At 37.9% G+C, this 22,885-nt stretch overlaps 1 protein-coding gene across 1 annotated transcript in view; it reads left to right on the top strand.

Moving 5' to 3' along the window:
- Positions 1-22,885, top strand: part of LOC134205644 (nose resistant to fluoxetine protein 6-like) — a 48,155-nt gene that overhangs the window by 2,173 nt on the left and 23,097 nt on the right. Inside the window, exons 2-3 of the mRNA XM_062681090.1 lie at positions 13,549-13,695; positions 14,029-14,273. Of these exons, the coding sequence (XP_062537074.1) occupies positions 13,549-13,695; positions 14,029-14,273 (392 nt within the window). The remainder of the gene's footprint in view (positions 1-13,548; positions 13,696-14,028; positions 14,274-22,885) is intronic.

The following is a 22,885-nucleotide window of genomic DNA, read 5'->3' as shown; positions in this document are numbered from 1 at the left end:
CATTTTTAGATATCGTATGGATGCTTACTGACACACTTATATGAAAAAAAAATCAAAATCTTTTTTTCGAGACATATACCCTCTGAAAATAAAGTTTTTTGCTCCCAGGAGATACTGTGAAAATTTCAGCCAGGTCCGTCCAGTCTAACTGGATGCTCAACGAGCCTGAAGTTTGTATGGACTAAATGTATGACTAATTGTATGAGAAAATGATCCCCTTTCACTGTTTTACCTCTAGGTGACGCTGTAATCATTCAATGGCACTCATTAGTAACATGTACAATCTTTACCATTACGAAGAGGCTCCCGAAAACCGCGAGTGATTTAGTCACAAAACAAAAAAGTTATATCATTTTCTCATACATTTAGTCGATTTTTCCGATTTTTTATAAAAAAAACTATTTGTTTCACCTAGGTGGCTGCTGAGCTGCGACCAGCTGAGTCGATCGGTATATAACACTTTGGACACATATCTGTGCTATGGGCAGGGACAGAAAAAGTCGTTTCAACTACACTCAAACAGCTGACATCCAACACACAATCAAGTTGCTAGTCCTTCCCGAATTTGAATGTGCGAATGAAAAGGACGACATGTGCACGAACAGCAGCAAGCGATGACTCTCGGTATCAGTGTTGTTTTGTGCGGTGTCAAAATGAATCTTCAGCTTGGCACATTGATATTCAATTTGAAATCTCAAAATATGAATATCATTTCATACTGCGGTGCATGGATTCAACATTTTAAAGTCAGATTCCTAAAATATATGCATCTTTTTAGTATATAAAGTAAAATAATCACCATTTATCGGTGCAAATCAACCGCAATTCAAAATATTCATTTCAGCCCCGGCAGATATTCATTTTTTACGCTCGATTATCAATCGGCTATTGAGGATCGGGCGGTAAATTTGGTATGGAAGTTTGACAGCATGCTGCGAGATGTTCGTGCCTGCATTGCCGAGCGTCTGATCAAAACAAACACGAATCAATGACGAAGCTACCTACTGAGCATCGATGCAACTGATAGTAGAACGAAGATTTCCGTCCTTGGCTATGGGTCATATAGCCTTTCGGTACAACTTTGTTGTACGAGAAAGGCAAAAAGATTTAGATCACATGTTTTGAAGCGCCATTAGCAATCTAATACTTATGGATCTACTCCTGGGTTGGCTGTTCGGCCACATTGAGAGTTGACGTAAAGTCAATGTCAACTTCTCTCCAGGAGCAGCCTAGATAGCCGTGTGGTGTCGACAGCTGGTTATCTGGCTAAGAATAACATTGCGGACTGCCTGTTCCAGTGGTAAAAGTCCACCATACAGGTGACCCCTAATTCTCGGTGTCAAGCGGCTTTATGCTTACCGTGCCTACGAATAAATGGTTAGGGGGGTCTAATAAGAACCTTACCAAACCAAAATTGTCACCTATATGGATTCACATTATGCATTTCTTTTACAATGTACTCTGTGTTTGTCACCTATATGGATTCATATTATGCGTTTTTCACAGTGTACTCTGTGTTTCGTCTTTGGCTTCTCTTGTTCAACTTTTGGGGTAATAAGGATGGGGTTATAAATATGTTTTTACTTAGTTTTTCAACAAATTGTCACCTGTATGGATTCGCATGATGCGTTATGCGTCCTCAGTGTTTTTGTAACACCTCTCTTTAGTCCCTAGTTTAATGAGTGTGAGCCTACATACTTGGCTTTCCTATAAATGGTATATCATATGCATTCGCATTGTGTGACTTATCCAGTATATTTTATGCTTGCGTTTTACAAAATGCATCGTATGTATGTATTATTGAATTTATCCTTCTTACCTAATGGTTAACTAATGGTGACAGACAACGGAAGATGATCTGGGATATCACTTTTTAGGGGGCATTAAGGATGGTCCAGCTTGTCGCCTTTCTTGTTCCCTTTCCTTTCTCTCCTCCGGTAGCTATTCAGTTTCCCAGATTCTGACTATCAGTTTATACAGGCAAGTGGCTAGCTTTTCCGGGCCCATCTTGATGAGCTCAGCTTCGATACCATCCTTACCAGCTGCTTTATTGGTCTTTTGCTGTTGGATGGCATCCTTAACTTCCCTCAAGGTGGGGGCTGGTTGGCTTCCATCGTCCGCTGAACTGACGTAGTCATCTCCTCCGCTGCCTTGACTTTCACTGCCTGTACTCTCAGCGCCATTCAAATGTTCCTCGTATTGCTGCTTCCACCTTTCGATCACCACACGTTCGTCCGTCAAGATGTTCCCATCCTTATCCCGGCACATTTCGGCTCGCGGCAACTTGCGTGTTTCTTGAGAACGGCACAGCTGTTCCATCTCCTCGCACTCCGCTTCTTCCAGGCGGCGTTTCTTCTCCTGAAAAAGGCGGGTCTGATGTCTCCGCTTCCGTCTATAACATTCCACGTTTGCCGGGTACCTTGCTGCAGCACGACCGCCCGCGCTGCGTCCTTCTCCTGAATCTGTTTGCACTCTTCGTCAAACCAATCGTTCCATCGACTTCGTCCCATATACCCGACGATGTTCTCCGCTGCGTCGTTAATGACTGCTTTGACTGTATCCAGCAGTCCTCAAGAGGGGCCCCATTGAGCTCACCCTCTTCCGGCAACGCTGCCTCGAGATACTGCGCGTATGCAATGGCGACATCAGGTTGCTTCAGTCGTTCTAGGTCGTACCGCGGCGGTCGTCGGTACCGAACATTGTTGATGACGGATAGTTTTGGGCGCAGTTTAACCATGTACGATATGTCCTGACGTCGATAATCTCGGAGAAGTGCCGTCCATCAATCAGAACGTGGTCGATTTGTGACAGTCCTTTATTGTTGTTATTGATACACAATCAACTTTTTGGAGAGCTGTCAAAAATCGACTTTTAAAATATTCGGGAGAGATTGATCCCTCTCCAAGAACTTGCTTTGATAAAAGTAGAAAGGTGCCCTCAGATTTTTTAAATATTTTTCCTACAAAATTAGAGGAATTTTCGAATTGCTGTGAGTATACATGGACGATTTTTGTTATTGAATTCGACAGCATATGCAATTTTAAAATTTGGGGAGACTTAATCCCCATTATACGATATCTACGCAATAATTAATTTTCCTGCCAACCCTTCATCAAATCTGTCAAATCTACAAAAAATAAGAAGCCTGAGAACAGATATATATTTTTTTGAATTTTTTCGTCAAATTTTTGTATGGGGGATCAAGTGTCCCCATATTGAGACAATAACTTCAAATCCAAATATCCTAAAACTTTGATGGAATGTTGACATTTTCATCAGTACAGATCATAAGGCATATTTATGGCTTTGTGCAGTGAAAAAACGAAAGCATTTGGTCATTGTTATGAAAAGTTGTTCAAATTTTGCGTGGCCAATAAAAAATGTTTTGGAAGGTCAAAACATACAAACCGCCCTGCAGAATAAATAAGGTTACCAATCCAAAAAATTACTCACCACATAAAGGTCATTTGTCTAGACGATATATACTAAAAAATACGCTAGAACAAAACTACTTTAGTTCTCGATAAGGGTGATCAAGTCTCCCCACCTTCCCCTACAATGCGGTCTGGCGAATTCAATATCGTTGTTTGCGTATTGTTCTTATCTGCATTAGATCTGCATGACAGATCTTTTCAAGCCTGAAGGTACTTGAAAAAGTCACTCCGTTTCTAAAAACTCTTACTTTGAATACTGATCAAATGTGGAACTAGTAGCATACTTGTCTTAGAAAACTTCGATAACATGCTCGATCTGGTTCGCCAATCTCAACTACATATCGTCACATCTTTTTCTTCCATGATATAATCCCCCTCGAATTAACTTCATCAACGACAGTTTCGAAATTGAATACGATATGTCCATGAAACATGCAATTCAAGGAATACCAGATCATCTTCAAAATCTTTCCATTCCTCGTATTTTTGCAGAAGAATATCATCACGTGGATTGCAGCAACCGATATTTCACAGATGGCTTTCACATCAACGGATCCACTGGCTTCCGCAAACTACAAGAACCGTGTTCGTCCGTCAGAGTATATTACTCAGCTGGTAAATGAATCGATCACATTTGGACGGTGGCTATTTTCCATAGTTCGTAAAGTTTCTGTGCGAGCGTGGTTCAGACGTGAGAACCTTCTCGACTAGCACACTTGTTACACATAGATTACAGTAACTTATATATGGCCAAATTCAGTTACAATTGTTGAATTGCTTCGATATTTTCGCACTTGCATCCTTCTGCTGGCGTTTTGGCCCACGCTCCCCTCACCATAGATTCATTAAGTGAAAACAATAGAAAACCGTAAATGTATTCAGTTTATATCCAATCGTCTTCCAATAAACAGCGGTTTTATTGACGGGAAATAGGGGAAACCGCCAAATGTTGAACGGCTAATTTTGTTGCCTATTGTTAAACTCCCATAAGAAATGCACGTGCGTTCAACAATAGGCGAAGAAATTAGCCGTTCAACATTTGGCAAATTACCCGATTCTTTCTGCAACTTTGTTTCGGTTTCCCCGGTCTCGTTGGACATTCCACTGTGCCTGTTCCGTCGTATTTATATCGGCAAGATTCCAACAACAATTAAGTTGCTGCAACCAGATTAGCTTGATGTCAAGAATTACCCAAGTAACCGTAAGCATTAGTTTAAAGCCTTAAAACAGCATTAAAGAGGCTTCAAAGTTTTATAATAACACCGCAAATGCTTTTAAACTTTTATTCAGCCTTATATTTGCATCGTTAATGCTGCATGGTCAAGTGTCTAAAAACATTTGAATAGCATTACATTAGCATTATATGCGCAATAATAGCAATATTTAATGCTGTCATCTATTTTGACAACTCAAACATGAGGTTTATTTTTCTATGTAGTGGTGAGAAAATATCCTGGTTAAATTATTCACAACCACTAATGAAACTTTCATCAAATATAGAGCCCATTATTTAAATATGCCTTTCGGCAGCAAAACGTCACACATCATCCGTGGTCGAGAGAGCAGAGGAGGACAACTTTGGGATTTATATATCATGCTTCTAGGTTCGAGACCCATATGAGGACATACTTAGCAAGCAACGGAAGCAATTAACAAAAAAAATGTATACATAACAAGATAACTTCTCTTGATAATACAGGCAATTGAATCATTCACAAAAAATGAGGGTGGATTCATTTTTTATTTTATCTGGGTTTGTCTGGTTTATCTACATTGTTGTAGCATTCGTCTTTGTTCATTATCGGCAGCTGATCAGCTGCCCAAAAAAGCTCTGTGAAAGTGTGCGAAAAGTTCGCCCGAAATAACAAGCGAATTTCTGACGTTCCTCCCTGAGCCCCATATTGGCATCACTAATGCAATTACTGAGCCTTCATCTCTGCATAATAATAGCATGATAATTCGCCTTTTCCGGCAATATATTAGCGTTATATTTGCACTGAAAGTTGATACGCATTAAATGGGTAGCATTACGTGCAGTTATAACGCTGAATTAAAGCAACGTTTTAAGGCTTACACACTTAACTCATTTTACAGTAGTCGGCAAATTTTACCGAAATCTCAACAGCAGATCTGTTCGGTAATTATTTTACAAATTTTATGTAATTTTTTCCATTGTTCAACTGTCAAAATCACCGAAATTAATAAAATGATTTACCGCACAGTTCTGCTGACGTTGAGATTTCGGTAAAATTTTACCGAATTCGGCGATTTATTCTAAGTCACGGTGTGCCTGTGACGGTTATTAACGAAAAAAAATGTCCAACCATTCTGAACTCGCCTTTCGAAAGATATATTATCCAGGCGTCTGCTATGAAAATTTTAAAATATTTCATCTAGGGAATCAAAAGTTATAGCAATTACAAATTGAATGATTTTTGCGTTCGATATTTCACTAATATGCAACCATATATACCGTGAATTTCCTCCTGATTACATCCAAATAAATTATCATCAAATATGCAATTTGCAACCTCAACCAACTATAACCTAAAACCTTGTCTTTGAATAATAGAAAAAAATAACAAAGGATGTTAGAGATAATATTGTTCTAATGTCAATGACAAAATATCACCACAATGACCAAAATACAGTATTCAAATTACATAATTATTGCACTTCAATCTCCTAATCATACCAAAGTGTAAATATTGTCTAAGACAGACAATTAACTACACTCTGTATGATGATTCTGCTTTTATTAAATATGATAATAGTTGGTAACATAGAATACCGCGCTGAAACAATTTTGTCTTTCATGGGTATTGGGTAGTTAGTAAGACTAGTAACCAACATTTAAACAACAATGTGCATCATTTGTTGTCTGTTATACAACCATCGATTCAAGCAGTGGTACAAAGTTCCATTTGGAAAAAAATGTGAAAGGCTAAATCACACGAGGAAAACCGTCTTTTCCGAGAACGGTAGAAGAAAAAGCATATATGCCCCACTTCGAAACGTCTCAACAATTTAACTGACTTGTTGAGCTACGATGCATTTACTTCATAAATTAATGCATTTACTACATAAATTGACTGACACAGGGAATACTAGTATCCGACTTAGAACTAGAAGAGGGAAACCATCGCATTTCTATAAAGCCAGGTAATAAAATGAGAGATTTTAAAAGACTGAAACTATTTAAGAAATATTTCACTGTCATGAGACGAAATTAGTACAATCCATTCAATTCCACCAAATCGTATTACTTTTACATATACGTATTTCGACCTTAACTGTACACACTTAGTTTTTATTTCTGCAGCTTGGCAAAAATCTGCACAGCCGTACGCCATCAAAATAAAAAGCTGATATTCCGGCAAAAATGATGTTTGTTAGCTGATTTTTGGCAAATCATTTGCTGATTTTCAGCACTTTTGACAGAAATCTCGGCAAAAAACATGTTTGCTGGGGCACAGCTGTGCGAATCTTGGTAAAAGTTGACCATTTTGCTGAGATCCCGGTTAAAAAAATTAAGTGTGTAACTTGACGTACTTGACTCGACTCACGTCGAGACACTGAAGACGACCTTACAAGTCAACAAACTTGAGTCGAGCCAAGTACGAGACACTGAAGACGACTTTACAGTTGAGGTCGAAAAACGTATATGTAAAAACATTCAGAAGTAAAATGGTTTTTCTTCTAGTGTTTCAGTAACTAGTTCAACAAGTCAGTTAGAAATTTTCATTTTGGAATCATGGTTGTTCATGACCGTGGCAAAGTTATCAGATTGAATTGTTTCAGATAAAATCATGCAATTCTGATTACTTGGGTATGTTTAATCACTTATCATTGAACGTACATCTCTACAAAATGAACCTGGTCGATAGCAATCTATTAGATGCTCTTGCGGCCCGAGGTAAACAACCCCTCAGGGCAGTAAAAGGTGTATTGCGGGACCACGATGCGGTTTATATGTAGGCCTTTCTTTGCTCGTCTTGTGATTAACAAATTTTTGTTCAAGACGGTGCTTTATGTGTCAGACTTCCATGTTATTCATCACAGTTCTACGTATGCTTGTACCAAATACAAAAAAAACGACAAATGAGAAAATGGCATTTGAAATGGAACCCTAGTTTTCTTTGCTGTCGTACAATGAAATATAAGATTATTACATCACAGGAGTTCCAGAAGACTTAATTTAGTGATGAACCTAATAATATAATTTAAAAATCACTCTAATAAAGACATAAAAAAGAAGACTCAATCTTATTGAAATCATTCCAATCAGCGACCATGATCATGAAATAATTTAGCCGAAAAATATAGCATTAATCAAAGTTTCCTTGAAAATTGTGGTTTTTATTCTCTATACCTCGTAATGTTTAGAAAATGAACTTCAAGAAATATATTTTTTTTGATAATTTATGCAAGCTGTATTAGGAACAAAAAAAATGCCCAAAACATTAAAATGAAGATTTTTTTTTTACGCGGCATATTTTGTTTTGAAGAGTCAAAGATGGCCCTTAAAGGGTTAAAAAAGAGTTCTTGAATATTTCTTCACATAATATACTCAATTAAGTTGAAAACAGGAATAGGGGACTAGCGAAGTTGGATTTTTCTCGCAATCCGTACGTTAAACCTAACTTTGCTAGTGGCGCGCTAGTCTAATTAGGGCCTAATTAGACTAGCGAAGTTAGGTTTAACGTACGGATTGCGAGAAAAATCCAAGTTCAATAGTCCCCCATTTCGGTTTTCAACTTGACTAGCGATATATGTTGCATAGAAACAGTTTTCATTAAAGATGATAATTCCCCATAGTGCGCTGGTCTATCTATCACCAGAGTGTATGTAATTAAGAGTGGCGACACTGTCAGAATTGGAACAAAATTCATCTGTCATTCCCATATAAAATCGTGTTCCAAACGAGCAGTAGACCTTTCAAATTCGGCACATGTCGCCACTCTTAATTACATACACTCTGTCTATCACTAAGACTAGTTTTTGGCCAGGACAGTAGTCGGACTAAACGCGTCGAGCTGTTAAAGCCGAAAGGAAAGTCCACCGAGCGCTCAGGAGGCTTTCCCTGTACACCCGAGAAAGGAGAGTACATTGAAAAACTTGAAAAAAACACTATGAGTGCCGAACGGCCATTCAAGACGCTAAAAAGAAACAGTGGGAAGACTTCCTTGACACAATCAATTCGGCCCAATCCATCGTCGAATTATGGGGAAAAGTCAATGCGCTAAGGGGTTGTCCATAAACCACGTAGACTCTTGAGGGGGAGGGAGGGGTTTCGAAAAAGTCTACGTTAGTCTACGAAGGGGGACGGGGGGTATACCAAAAGTCTACGTAGACTTTTTTATTATTTTTTTTGGAAAACAACTTATACAGAAGCTATGTGCAAAGTTCACTTGTTCGATTTTTTTAGGATTTTCCCAAAAAAATTTGCGAGACTTTATCGAAATAATATAATGAATTTCACTGAAGTAATAGTCTGAAATACGGCTTAAAACTGTATGGATATTCCAAGGAAATTCTTCTGTGCTGAGCAGGAAAATTCTACGGAGTATTATATAAAAACTTTCGAGAAAGTTTTAAAATTTCCATTTGGATTTTATTGCTATTTTTTTTAGTTTTCGTCGTGATTCTTTGTAATTTTCGAAATTTCCGCGAGTAACCCTTCACTGGAGATTTTCTGGGAGATCCCCGGGATTTTTTTCTTAATTTCGGAAATTCTTCGGAATTTTCGCGAGAAATTCTTCAGATATATAAGCGAAATTCTTCGAAATTTCCATGGGAAATTCTTCGTATATTTTAGGGCAATTTCTTCGGGAGTACTAATGCGAATTCTTTGGAATGATCGATGGAAAATCTTAGGAATTTCCACAGAAACTGTTGGAAAATTTCACAAGAAATTATTTGAATATCCCACGAAAAACTCTTTGAGTTTCCGTAAAAAAATGTTTGCCATTTTTGTAAGAAAGCTTTTGCAATTTTCATGAAAAATTATTCGAAATTCACCAAAATTTCAACTGAAAATTCTCTATAATTTCCACCGCAAAAGTCTTTGGAATGTCCATAGGATTTAAAAAAAAAATCCTCAGGAAATTGCTCCATATTTGCAAGCAAGAACGTAGGAAACCATTCCAGAATTCCACGGGAAATATTTCCATTTAAACTTAAAATTACCACGGAAATTCTGAAAATTCTTCGGTTTTATACAAATTTGAACCGGCGTGAAGAATTGTAGGTCAGATGTGTGACAGATTTTAAGCAGTAGCGTGCCGATGCAAAAGTGTTGGCAACGGTGGTGCACACCTCTAGGAGGAATCGAATTCAACAGAAATTGAATTAATTGACTTGGAGGTTTGGTTTCAGGAGCAGTGGACAGAGGATTAAATTTGATTTCGATTTTGATTGTCCAATCCAGTACTGTAATATCTCATTTTCAATGAGAGATGTCACGCGATATTTACATATTTGCCCCTTTCAATATTTATAGAAACGCGAAGGATGAACGGCATGCTACACAAAATCTCAAAAAATAATTGTTCCGTGACAGAACATGAAAGTGTGCAATATCTGCTTTATTTTTGCGTTTATTACCACCTTCAACTCGGTGTATAAAAGGAGTATGATTAATTTATCGACTAGTAACTATTCTTCGCATATATCTATTGAAATAACATAGATATTTTAATTTTCAAATAAAGCACAACATCCTTTCATGCGACATTGATCAAAGATTGATTGGTTATAACTGGTCGATTTCGGATAGTTATCGAGCGCAATTGACTTGGTAGACCAATTGATCCAAACTCCAGTACAATTTGGAGAACCGAGAACATCTGTTTTAGGCAATACCAGGTGAAATATCGTACATATGGCCTCTACGAACTGGCATGGACATGACGGGTTTCCATTGGCACGAGTTTTCGTAGTTTTCTTCGGCAAAATTTGCATATTATCTTTCATCTGTTATAGAGGTCATTTTGGAGTCGCTAGGGATGTCCAGAAGAAACGTATTGTTCACACATAGTATAGCCAATGCTAGATTAGTGTTATAAAACATTTTTGGAACCTTTAAGTGTTGTTCACACTGAAATATGTCATGTAAAGTAAATTTTACTAAAATTTAGAAAAACCATCCTTACTCACGCCCCTCTAGGAAAAAAATGAGCATCCCTAGAAACATAACTTACTAGTATGGTTAAACTAGATAAGATGGGTAAGACATCCGTAAAAGAATTGTGAAAATCGGTCAAAAGACGGCTGAGAACCAGCTGTTTGAAAATTTAGTTCCCATGATTTTCTGATCACGGTATTCGGCATGGTAAAACAGTATCTCCTCCCGCGACGCCGCTTATTACCGGACTATCTCGCTAAATTCCTGTGTATAAAAGGTCGTCGAGAGGCTAGTTAATCGTAGGCTGCATGAAAAGCTTGAGTCTGACGGACGACTTGATTTTCGCCAGCACGCCTTTCACCCGGGGTTGGTGCATGTTCGTACTTTGCCGGATTAGGAAACGTACTCAAAAGCACCGTTGACCAAGGGGAACACGTAGATCTAGTTTCCCTGGATATTTTGAAGGCGTTTAACCGGACTTTGACCCCACTGATGCTCAAGCAGCTGGTGGACTGGGGTTTCACTGGGAACATCCTAGCTTTTGTGCACAACTTCCTCACCAGCCGCATCCTTCGAGTCTTTATTGACAATTCCGCCTTCAGAACCTTCCCAAAGGAGACTGGGGTCTTCAATACGCGAACGCGTATCCGAACCCAAGCAGTGGTTAGTGCAGTTCATCGGTGGGCCTCGTCAGTGGGCTTCAGTCGGCAGGAAAAAGCGTCCGCCGGCATGTGTGCAATGGACGGCATCGTCTCTCCGGTCCTAATCTCAAGGTTAATAGGCAGCCGATCCCAAACCAGAAAATCGTCAAGGTCCTCGGAGTCTCCGAGTGACGAGTGAAGAACTGAAGTAATTTCAAAATTCTCAAAAATATGTGGATTAAGAAAATTATTTTGAGCTTTTTAGTGGAATGTCTTCACTTGCCATAAGACGAGTTTGTACACTACAAAAATTCCACACATTTTTATTGGCAAAAATCCATCAATTTAATTCATGATTCTAATTAGTGCACACATAACCACTCTCCACGCGAAGTACAAATATAATCTATAATCAAATAAAATGTATTTGTGGTCTCTAATATGCAGTTATTGAATTTATGTGTGGTTACAAATTGCATATATTTGGGTTGCCAAATTGCAAAAATGTATGTGTGCGACAAATATATTCAATATAAAGAATTTTTTCGGTGTACAATCCCACGGGGAGTGGGGGAATTAAATGGGATTGTACAAACTCGTCTTATGACAAGTGAGTAATGTGGAGGTAGATGACACAGTTTCCGACGAAGCACTTTGAAACTCATTCAGATACTTGCAGAATTAAATGCATAATGTAATGCTAAAACCGCGAGGCGTTTAGAGCTTATCAGGAAAAGTTATTAGCATTTTACTCAAGTGTTGTATTGGTAAATTTATTACTTTTCTAGTGTAGAAGAAACGAAATTTACACAAACTACACTTCAGGGAAATGCTAATATCTTCGCCGGGTAAACTCCAATCTAACCGTTTTAAACATAACGTAGTATATTAAATTCTGCAAGAACTGAATGAGTATCATAGTACTTCATCGTAAATTGTGTCATCTAGCTCCAAATGACTGTTTTTTTATTTTTTCCCATACATTTTCCATATAAATTTCCAATGAGTTTAGCACCACCCAAACATTGACCGATTTGGCTGAAATCTTGTCCAGAGCCCAGATATCAAATCGAACGGAATAAGCAGGTGGCCCATAAAAAAATGGAATAAGTTTTTTCCATACTAATTTGAGCCACCCTACTGCACATAGATTGTAAATATCATAAAGAGTATCGGCTCCGTTGAGTGTTATACACGCTTGAGCCTGTCAAATGAAGGCAATAGATAAAAAAATGCGTTTTCGTTTATGCATTTGATCAACCTCTGGTGAGAAAAATCCAAAGAAAGTCCCACAGGGAGCATTCTACGGGCGTTTTAAAACCACCGGATTATACTTTGTCATAAACGATTTTGTTGTTTCTCACCATCGCATGACTTTTCCTTTGCCTCTTCTTTTTGCCTCTCGAATTCTTCAGTTGACTGTCTTCACGTACTGTCCTAGGAAACTTTTGGGCTGCATGGGATTTTTTTTAAATGTAGCCTACTGAAGCCACTCAATTTGCAGTACGGGGTCTTCCTTAGTCTAGCGGTAAGAAGCGCGGCAACAAAGCAAGACCGTGTTGATGGTGGCTAGATTCGATTATCGGTACGCTCATCGGAATTGCCTCATGATAAACAAATGCACAGAAGGTAACTTGGCTTCGAAATCTCGTAGTGCACTGCCGTAGCAGTACCCAATGAACACTGAGCTCGAAGAAAGCAATGTCCGGATAAGGAGATGTAATGCCATCAAAGAAGAAGATAAAAGTTTACCCGCTCAGACCAGGGAAGCGACATTATTGGATCGCAGAAAAAAATGCGGTGCCTGCTTAACAAGATCATGGGATTTCTCAGAATTGTTTAATAAAAATCAACTTTTTGATGGCTTTAAGATAAATAAGTATCCATGTGAGAAATGGATGAGGCCAACAAGCATTTACGTCATCAATTATGGGGAAATTGAAGAATATTATTATGCATCACATTAACTCAATCAATCATACGCCGGACTCTGAAACTTCGGTTGCTATATTTATATGCCATCCTCATCAGTCTGTTTTCTACGCACGTTTAACAGTCTGATTGTGAAGCACGATTACTGGTTTAGTTTAAATTCATGTAACGTTTCAACTGTGCCCATCACTTCAACGTTTCAACAATCGACGGTCTTTAGAATAAACCATTGTTTCATATCAAACCCAGTCGCGATGTTTCGTAGTGTTGCAAATTTCGGTTTAACGTCTGTCGTACTAGGTCGATGACCTTGACCCACTTAAATGTAGTGCACCGTCAACCCACATACTAAATGTTAACAATGTATACACAATCATTACTTTGAAGTAACCTTCGCGCCTTCTTCTCCTTCCAGACTTCGTTGCCACGCTTGGAAAAAAGCTTTTCTCCATTCATGCGCCATTCAATCCAGCCTACAGCCAAAAGGTGTCACCGGAATGCAAACGAGCCACGAAGCGATACCTCTCTTCGCTTCGAGCGATGGAAATGTGGGCTTTGCGGAGTAAGTTCTAATTAATTTTAATGCGTTCAATAAGCACTTGCTAGTCGAACAATCACAGACAAACAAAAGTAACACTACTCATTGAAACATCATTCGTGGTTTTGAAGGCCGAGGCGTCAGAGAATAATAAGTTACTTGCTGTAGGCATAGTAAACTTTTTTGAAATAAATATGGTGAATAACATTAGAATGGCATTTCAAAATGCCTTTAATCGCTATTTCTGTTTTTTTTTAAATAGGAAGAGCCTTGTTTATAAAAGGAAGATCATGCATCTTTATACGCAGTACAAGGCATATACTATTACAATCTACTAAACATATTGTCTTTTCACAGTGCACGACTCCAGCGCAAAGCTGCACTCCGGCATTCTGAATGGAAACATCAACCAGTTCGGCGATTTCGATCAGTGCCTAAACGTTCAGGGCGGCGAGAAAAACAACGCCGCTGATCAGCAGCATCTACAGGGACGGTATTGTCTCGCCGGCATTCAACCGAGTGTCGTCTCCAACACCGTTTTCTTGCAGCACGTGCTCAGCCTGGTTCAATCGCGTGGAATTCTCACCAGTCAGCTCGACGATGTAAGTACCTATGCGGTTAGTTCATTGATAATCCGATTAGTATTGCTTTATTTTGGCGCCTCCGGTGAGGCCTCTAACCGCAAATTACACCCTGATAATGAGTCCGTTCGAAACCTGTTGCACAGTGAACGTGAACACTCTAGCTTCAATGCAACGCCAACCCGCCTAGAGCAAACCTTGCACACCGGCGAAGGTTGCACGTTTTCTCATTCCTAACTATTCGCCATTTGTTCTCGCTATATATGAATCTGTGATTATCGAGTGAATTATGGCGATAGGAGGCTCGTCTGTTGGGTCCGGTAAGGGAGCTATGGAACAACTTTTCTCCGTGGCGTCATTGCAATGGTATTCAACAAAAACTGTGAGATCATGATTTACTGACACATAATCGTGAATGATCGTCAAGGAGATCAGGTTTATCAGTTTAGAATGTTGGATTCAACGGTATAAATGCATTGCGATTATTATGTAGTAGACATCTACGGACATCAATAAGGTTTTCAATCTGTAATTTCCTTTTTGCCCGGTTCTCCCGGGTTAACTTTGGAAATTTACCCTACCGTGTGTCGTCGTATTTTGAAAGAAATTTATTTATTTGAAAAATTCGTCAATTGTGATTGTTGTGGAACCCGGGCGGTTCACTCGGCTGAGTTGAAGATAGTTACCGGGTGAATAAGCAGTGATAGGTTGAGCACAGAATTGAGGCACGAGATGTACTACATCTTGGTCCCTGGGACGGGACTTGCAAAGAGGAAAAAATGTAACTTCACCTGCAACCAGCAAGCGCTGTCATGAATTGTCAGATGCAACCAGCACCTTTTTGTGTAAAAGTATTGGTATCCCTCAAAAAGTATTCCGAATGATTTTATTTTACGAGTACTTTTTCACTTTGAAAAGTATTCTAGAATAGCCGGACAGTTTAATATTGAACAGTTATGAATACCTGTTTCAATCCCGATAGGAAAATCTTTATAAAAATAAGTTTACAAATCCGTAAATCACAAACACTTTTATTGTGCTCAGAAGATTCTACCCGGGATTTAGGTGAAACACTCAAGGAAACAGTTGAGAATCGATGATCAACTGTGATGAAAAGAAGAACAAGTGTCAAAACAAGGAAAAAGATGCCGTCTTTGCAGGTCTCGTCTCAGCTTGGTCCCATTCTGAGACGAGACCTGCAAAGACGGCTTCTTTTTCCTTGTTTTGACACTTGTTCTTCTTTTCATCTATTTATTTATTGTCGTCAATCATAATTGTAGACCTATTTACATTTGTATTCTTAACTATTCTAAATAACATTAAATAATGTTGATACTGTTTAAACTTATTGTAAAGTGTCATTAGCTTATAATACGAGAGAAGATCTGTTTCAGCTGTGTTTTGGACATCGATAAGTCAATAGTGTCACAATGTTTATTATAAGTGATCATCATTTGATTCATTGGGCCATTTTTTGCATAGTTTGTTCGATGATAATTTACGAAGAATATTTGACGATGTCGTAAAGATCGTAATGGAACATAAAAATTAAGTTTTGATAATAGCTCCGTTGAGTCAATTCTGTTTGAAACAATATTGTTTATAAAAGTTACCATTGCTAAATCTCGACGCACTTTCAGTGAATGAATATTGATGAGCTTACAACGAGCTACATATGGTGGCAATGGAAATTCGGTCCACCCTAACTTTCGTAGTGCATATAATAAAAATTGTTTTTGAACTGACTCAATTCTGTTGGCATGAATAGCTGAAAATGGGGACCAAACTATGCTGCAATATTCTAAGATTGGCCTTACATAAGCTGTATATAGTGTTTTTATTGTGTATGGATCCTGGAAATTGTAACAGAATCGTTTTATAAAACCTAACATGTTGTTGGATTTGCTTACAATTAAGTTATAATGATCGATGAAAGTTAGTTTTGAATCCAATATTACTCCCAAATCTCTTACTCTATTGCTTCTTACTACGTTCTGATCATCAAAACTAATATTTGCGCTGAGTATGTTTCGTTTTCTGCTGAAGGTTATTGAGTTGCATTTTTTATATTCAACTGTAGAAGACTTTTTTTACACCATGTATGGAATACCAATATTTCATCTTTGAATGTATCGATATCCTCGACAGTTTTGATTTTTAGGAAAAGTTTCATGTCATCTGCATAAATTAAGACATTCAATTTATGAAGCACAAGAGGATGGTCATTTACAAATAAAATAAAAAGTAACGGACCTAAATGAGATCCTTGAGGAACTCCAGAAGAGGCTTGTATTGGGGTTGATAATTTTCCTTTGAATCTTACAATTTGAACCCGACTTGTTAGATACGATTCAAGCCAATGAAGAAGTTTTGGTTGAATTCCCATCTTCTGCAGTTTGAACAAAAGCATGGGTAAATCAACGCGATCAAAAGCTTTGCTAAAATCTGTGTACAAAGGCTTCTACATGGTGACCACTATCCATTGCATCCAAAGAATAATTAACGAATTCTGTTAGATTTGTGACTGTCGAACGACCTTTAAAGAAACCGTGTTGCTTAGATGTGATTCGATTTTTAATTTGAACAAATATTTTTCATTAACAATTGCTTCGAACAATTTCGGTATGCAAGATATAAGAGCAATACCACGATAGTTACGAACATTGGATTTTATACCAGATTCAAAATTGGAACTAAAAATGATTTTTTCCATATTAACGGAAAACATCCTGATTCCAGTGACATGTTGAAAATCCAGAATAATGGAGCAGTAAGTTCAATTGCTAGAGTCTTAATAAACACTGGAGGTATTCCATCGGGTCCGGAGCTCTTAGACCCATCTAGATGTTTCAGGGCATCACAAATTTCGTGTACATTCAGATGGTTGACGCAAACGTCATTTGAAAACTCAGGATAAAAATCGAAAAAGTCGCGATCTCGATCATCTTCTGAGTGGGTAGTGTATACTTCTTTAAAGAAATCGGCAAACAAATTACATATTTCCTCTGGACCATTACCTGTTCTACCATCTAAATAAAGTTTCGATGGAAAATTGGCTGATTTTAATTTAGTGTTCACATAGCTGAAAAATGTTTTGGACTTGTCTTGATTTCGTTCAGTTTTAAATTATATTCATTGTATGCGATATTTATAGCACAGTTCAGTTGATCACAAATATTAAGATACTCCTCTAAATAATGTTGAAGATTATGCTTCTTGTAGTTTTTATGTGCTTTCTGCTTGCGATTTTTAAGATTTCTAATATCTCTTGTAAACCAAATTGGATTTTTCGATACAGCATGACTTCTCCGTCTTTTAACCGGCACTTCTTCCATTATTATATTGTGCAATGTGTTATAAAACTTTTCTGTCGCTTTATCAACATTTTGTTCGTTCCTTATAGCAGTTTGCCAATCTATATTCTTCAGTTTATGCTTTATATTTCCGTAGTTGGCTGATTGATAATCGAAGATTTCTTCAAACTCACATTCGATTGGTATATCATTAACGTGTACAAACAAAGAGAATTCAATTGCTGTGTGGAATACTTCATTTCGCCAAAGAGGAGCTAGTGATTCATTTACACAAAAATCTTCATAACAGTTAGTCAGCAGTAGATCTAGATAACACTTTTGGATATTCTTCACATGATTGATTTGATTTAATCCTAAGTTAGCAATTTTATCGAATACAAAATGCAATAGGTCATTTTCCCCTATAACTGGAAGTAAAATGCTCTCATTGTCACAGTCCGGTATGAAATCTACATTTCTTTGGTTAAAATCACCATATATATGCACTTTTACTTCAGGAGGCAAGCCAGATAAAACATTCTCGGCGATACCAAAAAATTTATCATAAATATCTCTGCGAGCATTATTTGGAGGAATATAAACTGAAGCAAAAACATGAGTTTCACCTGAAATTTGTACCTTGGCCCACACTTGTTCAAAATCATTGAATTTATCCGTTTTAATTATTTCTGAATTGAAAATAGTGGATACTGCAACCAAAACACCTCCTCCTGATTTTTTTCCAGACCGTTCGTAGTCTCGGTCATCTCTGTAAACGTTGTAACTATTACCAAAAACTTCTTCATTTTTAACACTATCATCCCAACTTGTTTCAGTCGCTAAAATCACTTTGAAAGATGTACTTAAAACATTATTTTGGATTTCAGTCATTTTAGCAGCGCTTCTCATCCTATTGAAATTTTGACAATATACCGATATCTCCTGAATATTGCTATTTGTAGCACTGTTTTCATTTATTACATTATTAGTGTGATTTTCGCCATCGTCATTAATAATAATACAATCACATATAAAATTAGTCCTATTTGCTTCCTCTATGGAGTGCGTCAGTTCCGGCAAAATCACTGGCAGGATCGGCGTCTTTCAGTTGCGCTTGTTCGGTTTAAATATGTTGGCCGTTCATCAGTAGGGTAGGGGTTCAATACTTCACCTCTCTGAAAATTAATGTATGGCCCATGAGGTCCACTTCTTCTGATCCATTCGTTGATAGCGGTGGTCCCGAAAATTGAAGTTTGGCTGCAGCTAATAACTCTCTGTCCAAAGGGAGGCTCGCTGTGTGATTCCTCTTGTCATAAATATCTCCCTGGTTAATGAACACATTGCGCTCCGTCGAATTTCTCGGGATCGGATAGATGTTGTTGTTGGATTTCACTTCATGGCATTTTTCGACTCGTCGGTTATTTTGAATGTTGTATCTGTTGCGCTGTTTTTTCAGTTGCTTTTTCCGCTTAATAGCTTTGTCTCTCGCTTTTATTTGCTGAGTGCGGCGATATTCGCGTAGATCGTACTCCGTCCAATCTGCTCGCCAAACTTTTTTTGATCCTAACATACGGCAGGTTAAGGTTGAGTTATGGTTCACAGTTGATCATCGATTCTCAACTGTTTCCTTGAGTGTTTCACCTAAATCCCGGGTAGAATCTTCTGAGCACAATAAAAGTGTTTTTGATTTACGGATTTGTAAACTTATTTTTATAAAGATTTTCCTATCGGAAATAAAACACGTATTCATAACATATTAAGCTGTCCGGCTTTTCTAGAATACTTTTCAAAGTGAAAAAGTACTCGTAAAACAAAATCATTCGGAATACTTTTTGAGGGATACCAATACTTTTACACAAAAAGGTGCTGGTTGCATCTGACAATTCATGACAGCGCTTGCTGGTTGCAGGTGAAGTTACATTTTTTCCTCTTTGCAAGTCCCGTCCCAGGTCCCATCTCTTCTAATTTCTGGACATTATAAAATGTTGTGTCTAGGGTGTGTTTAATTTTTCGCATGCGCGCATGCGGCCCTAGAAAAATGTTTCTGCGGCCCGCGAAGGATAGAATAACAATGCTGTCCATACAATTTAGAATTTGGCCAAGTTCAACTGAAAAGATTGATTTTTAACTCTGGAAAATAAACTGCCTTCACTACACCAACGGTTATGGAACGCTCAACGACTTTCTTAGTATTCAATTACTTCTAACACGCTTCAATTCTTCTAAAACAATCGACCAATTATAGATATTAATACATAAACACCATTGTTAGGATCTAAGCTTTCGGTCCGCTATGTGATATCCTATCTAAAATAGGTTTGATTACAACAAAATTACTCAACTTTTGGGGGCAGCAGGGAATATGTCCAAGGTCTTGACGATCCCTCCCCAGGGCATACGCCAGTTGTGATTCGCCAACTAATAATATTAGTATTATTATAGTATTGTAGTATTGTATTATTAGTAAGGTTGAAATGACAAGTCTGCCAGGTTCATTTACCTGTCAAAATTCATCCGAGAGTTCACGGCGATAAATGATTTGTTTATGTTTTTTCTGCAAGTTTGTGGATAGAATAAATAGAGGTATTAGGGTCTCGCCGACATTTCTCACCAACACGAACGCAGGTTCGTGGTTGCAAACAATCCCATTTGATTTTGCCGTGACAGCTGCTCGTGGTTGCAAACAAACCGAGTAAAAGTGTGAGTGAAACGTGCGTGTACGTACACGATCGCTGAAAGCCTAATTAAACTATAGAGGAAGATTGTCGCTGTCGTCACTGGCGAAACATCCTTTGCTGGCGAGGATAGGGCACTAATTGTCAACAAAGGAAAAATCAGTACGTTTTGACAGATAGGTACCCAACATGTTTGGGGACGATAACAAAGGGAACCGCAGCGACAATCGTCCTTTATAGATTATTACCTCTATTATAGAATACTACGATAGCTATATATACACGGAACACGAATTTATTATCTTCTTTAATTTGTAGATTCAATATTCTTCTCTCTTTAATTTATTGATTCCGCGGATCAATCCGGTTTCGTGGTATTGGCATTTTTTACAAAGAAAAAGTAATTCACGTTGGAGTGATTTTTTACGTGGTTTGTAAAGGCGAATTTTAGGATTGATGTGGGTTTTAATTTGGGCGATTTGTACTTAACTCAACGTATCTTCCATGAAACATCTAATTTCGCTAGACTCGTGTTACGCTTGCTCTTGAAGCGGGTTTCAATTTACGTGTTTTGCGGGACTTATGCGGGTTTGGATTTTGTTTTTAGTCCAATAATTGAAATTGTTGAAATTATTATGAAATTTAGGCGATTTCTTGAAAGATAAATCATTTCAAAATTTAAGTTCAAAATACTTACTGATGATAATATCGCATCAAATTTTATTAAAAATTTAAGTAGTTTTTCCTTTTTTTTCTATGATTGGCAATATGCATGGCCCCACCCGAAATTGTTCAGTACAAAAACTCACATTTGAGCTGAATAAAGTCAACTTTAAGTAAACTAAAGTTACTAAACTTTGCTTTGGGTTATATGGTAATATGTTTTACGTGGAATAAGGTAAACTACATAGTGTTAGAAGAGCTATTTTACACAAAATTGGGTTATTGAGCCAAAGTACGGTTTTAAGCGAAAACAACCCACTTTTGAGTAGTTAGCGCCCCACCATTCGAATATTTGATGTCAGCACCAGTGGCGTAGCCAGGGGGGTGGTTTTGGGCATAAAACCCCCCCCAGAGACAAAATTTTTAGAAGAAATCTTTTTTTTCGAAAAGAAAAATGTTCGGAAAACCCCCCCCCAGACCAATTTTCTGGCTACGCCACTGGTCAGCACAAGTATTCCTGTTTTCTCCAGAGTTATTTGAAAAATTTCATAATTCTCAGTTTTGTATTGGAACGAGAAATTTATTTTTAGTACATAGTATTTCACTGTCTGGTAATTTAAAGCATTTTGAATACTAGTTTATTTCTTTGTTAAGTCTTTAAAAACAATAAAACGATGTATAATTACTTTGCACAGCTGAAATAATAAAATAAAAGCTACTTGTAAATTAAATTACAGCACCATTCATACTTGTATAAGAAACTACAAGCCAACGCTAATAATTTGTACTCGTATTTTCTTTATGCAACAGTTACTTGTAAATTCTGCTAATATTATTAGTGCGGTTCACTTGTAATATTCAGGGAATCATTTTTTTTTTGGAATGCGCCTGCGAAACAAGCGACAAAAGAGAACCAACGACAAAGCTTTGTTTTTGTCGGAGATAATAATGACAAAGATCAAAAAAAAAATTGTCTGCAACAAAAAAGAAGACAATTTTGTTGCTAACTTTTCATCCCGTTATTTTGCATTATTTCTAGGGCAAATTTCGGTTTTATGCTATCATAGTTTCTGCTGTTATGGAAATATTCGAGTATTGAACAATGATTACAAAATTAGCATCGTATTCTCGGAAATATCAGATCATGCAAGTCAAATGATTCTTGTCATGTTGTGTTCGGGTTCTGATAAAGGTTTGTCGCTAGGTGCGTTTGTCAGTAACAAACTCTGTTGATGACAAAGAGTATATTGTTAGGCGTTGCTCGAATATTGATTCCCTGAATTCCCTGAAAATGGTTAGCTGCAACATTCAAAGATAAAGTAAACAAAAGACCGTCTAGACGCATGTGCTATGGAATGTGGGTTCGATTCCCACCCCGGTAAGGAGAAAACTTTTCGTAAAACGAAACCTGTCCGTTGTCTCAGGCTAGATGTTAAGTGTTCAGTCTGTGCGACCTCTGGTCGAAGACGATGACCCTGTATTTATCTTTTTCTATTGAAAAAGACCTCTTCTCTCATCGCACACGCAACTCGCAGTGTCAGACCATTCAGTTCACTCGATGGTGCGTGAAAGTGACGGCCCTATGTAAATGAATGGGTGAATACTATCACTTAATAAAAGACAGGAAATTTGTGCCGAATTATCATCAGCTTCAGCCCGCTGGCAAACCGAGTTGGCTATCCTTTTTATGCTTTGTCTTTCTGACTGAAAGGCATTATCATAGGCAGGGAGAAGCAGAGAAAAATACAAAACAAAAGAATCGCACTCAGCAGGCATTGTTGATAAATTGCACCTCCGCCTACGCGACGAATAAAGGATCACGATTGGAAGCTTGGAACATGGAACTGCAAGTCACTAGGTTTTGCAGGTTGCGACAGGATGATCTACGATGAATTACATCCCCGCGACTTCGACGTCGTGGCGCTGCAGGAGATTTGCTGGACTATAGCAACTATAGCATCATAAACGTGAACTGCCCACACGAAGGGAGACCCAACGACGA

This window comes from Armigeres subalbatus, chromosome 1 (assembly GCF_024139115.2).
Source record: "Armigeres subalbatus isolate Guangzhou_Male chromosome 1, GZ_Asu_2, whole genome shotgun sequence".
NCBI classification, from domain to species: Eukaryota; Metazoa; Arthropoda; class Insecta; order Diptera; family Culicidae; genus Armigeres; species Armigeres subalbatus.
The sequence above is the reverse complement of the archived record's forward strand: the minus strand, read 5'-3'. Positions and strand labels throughout refer to the sequence as shown.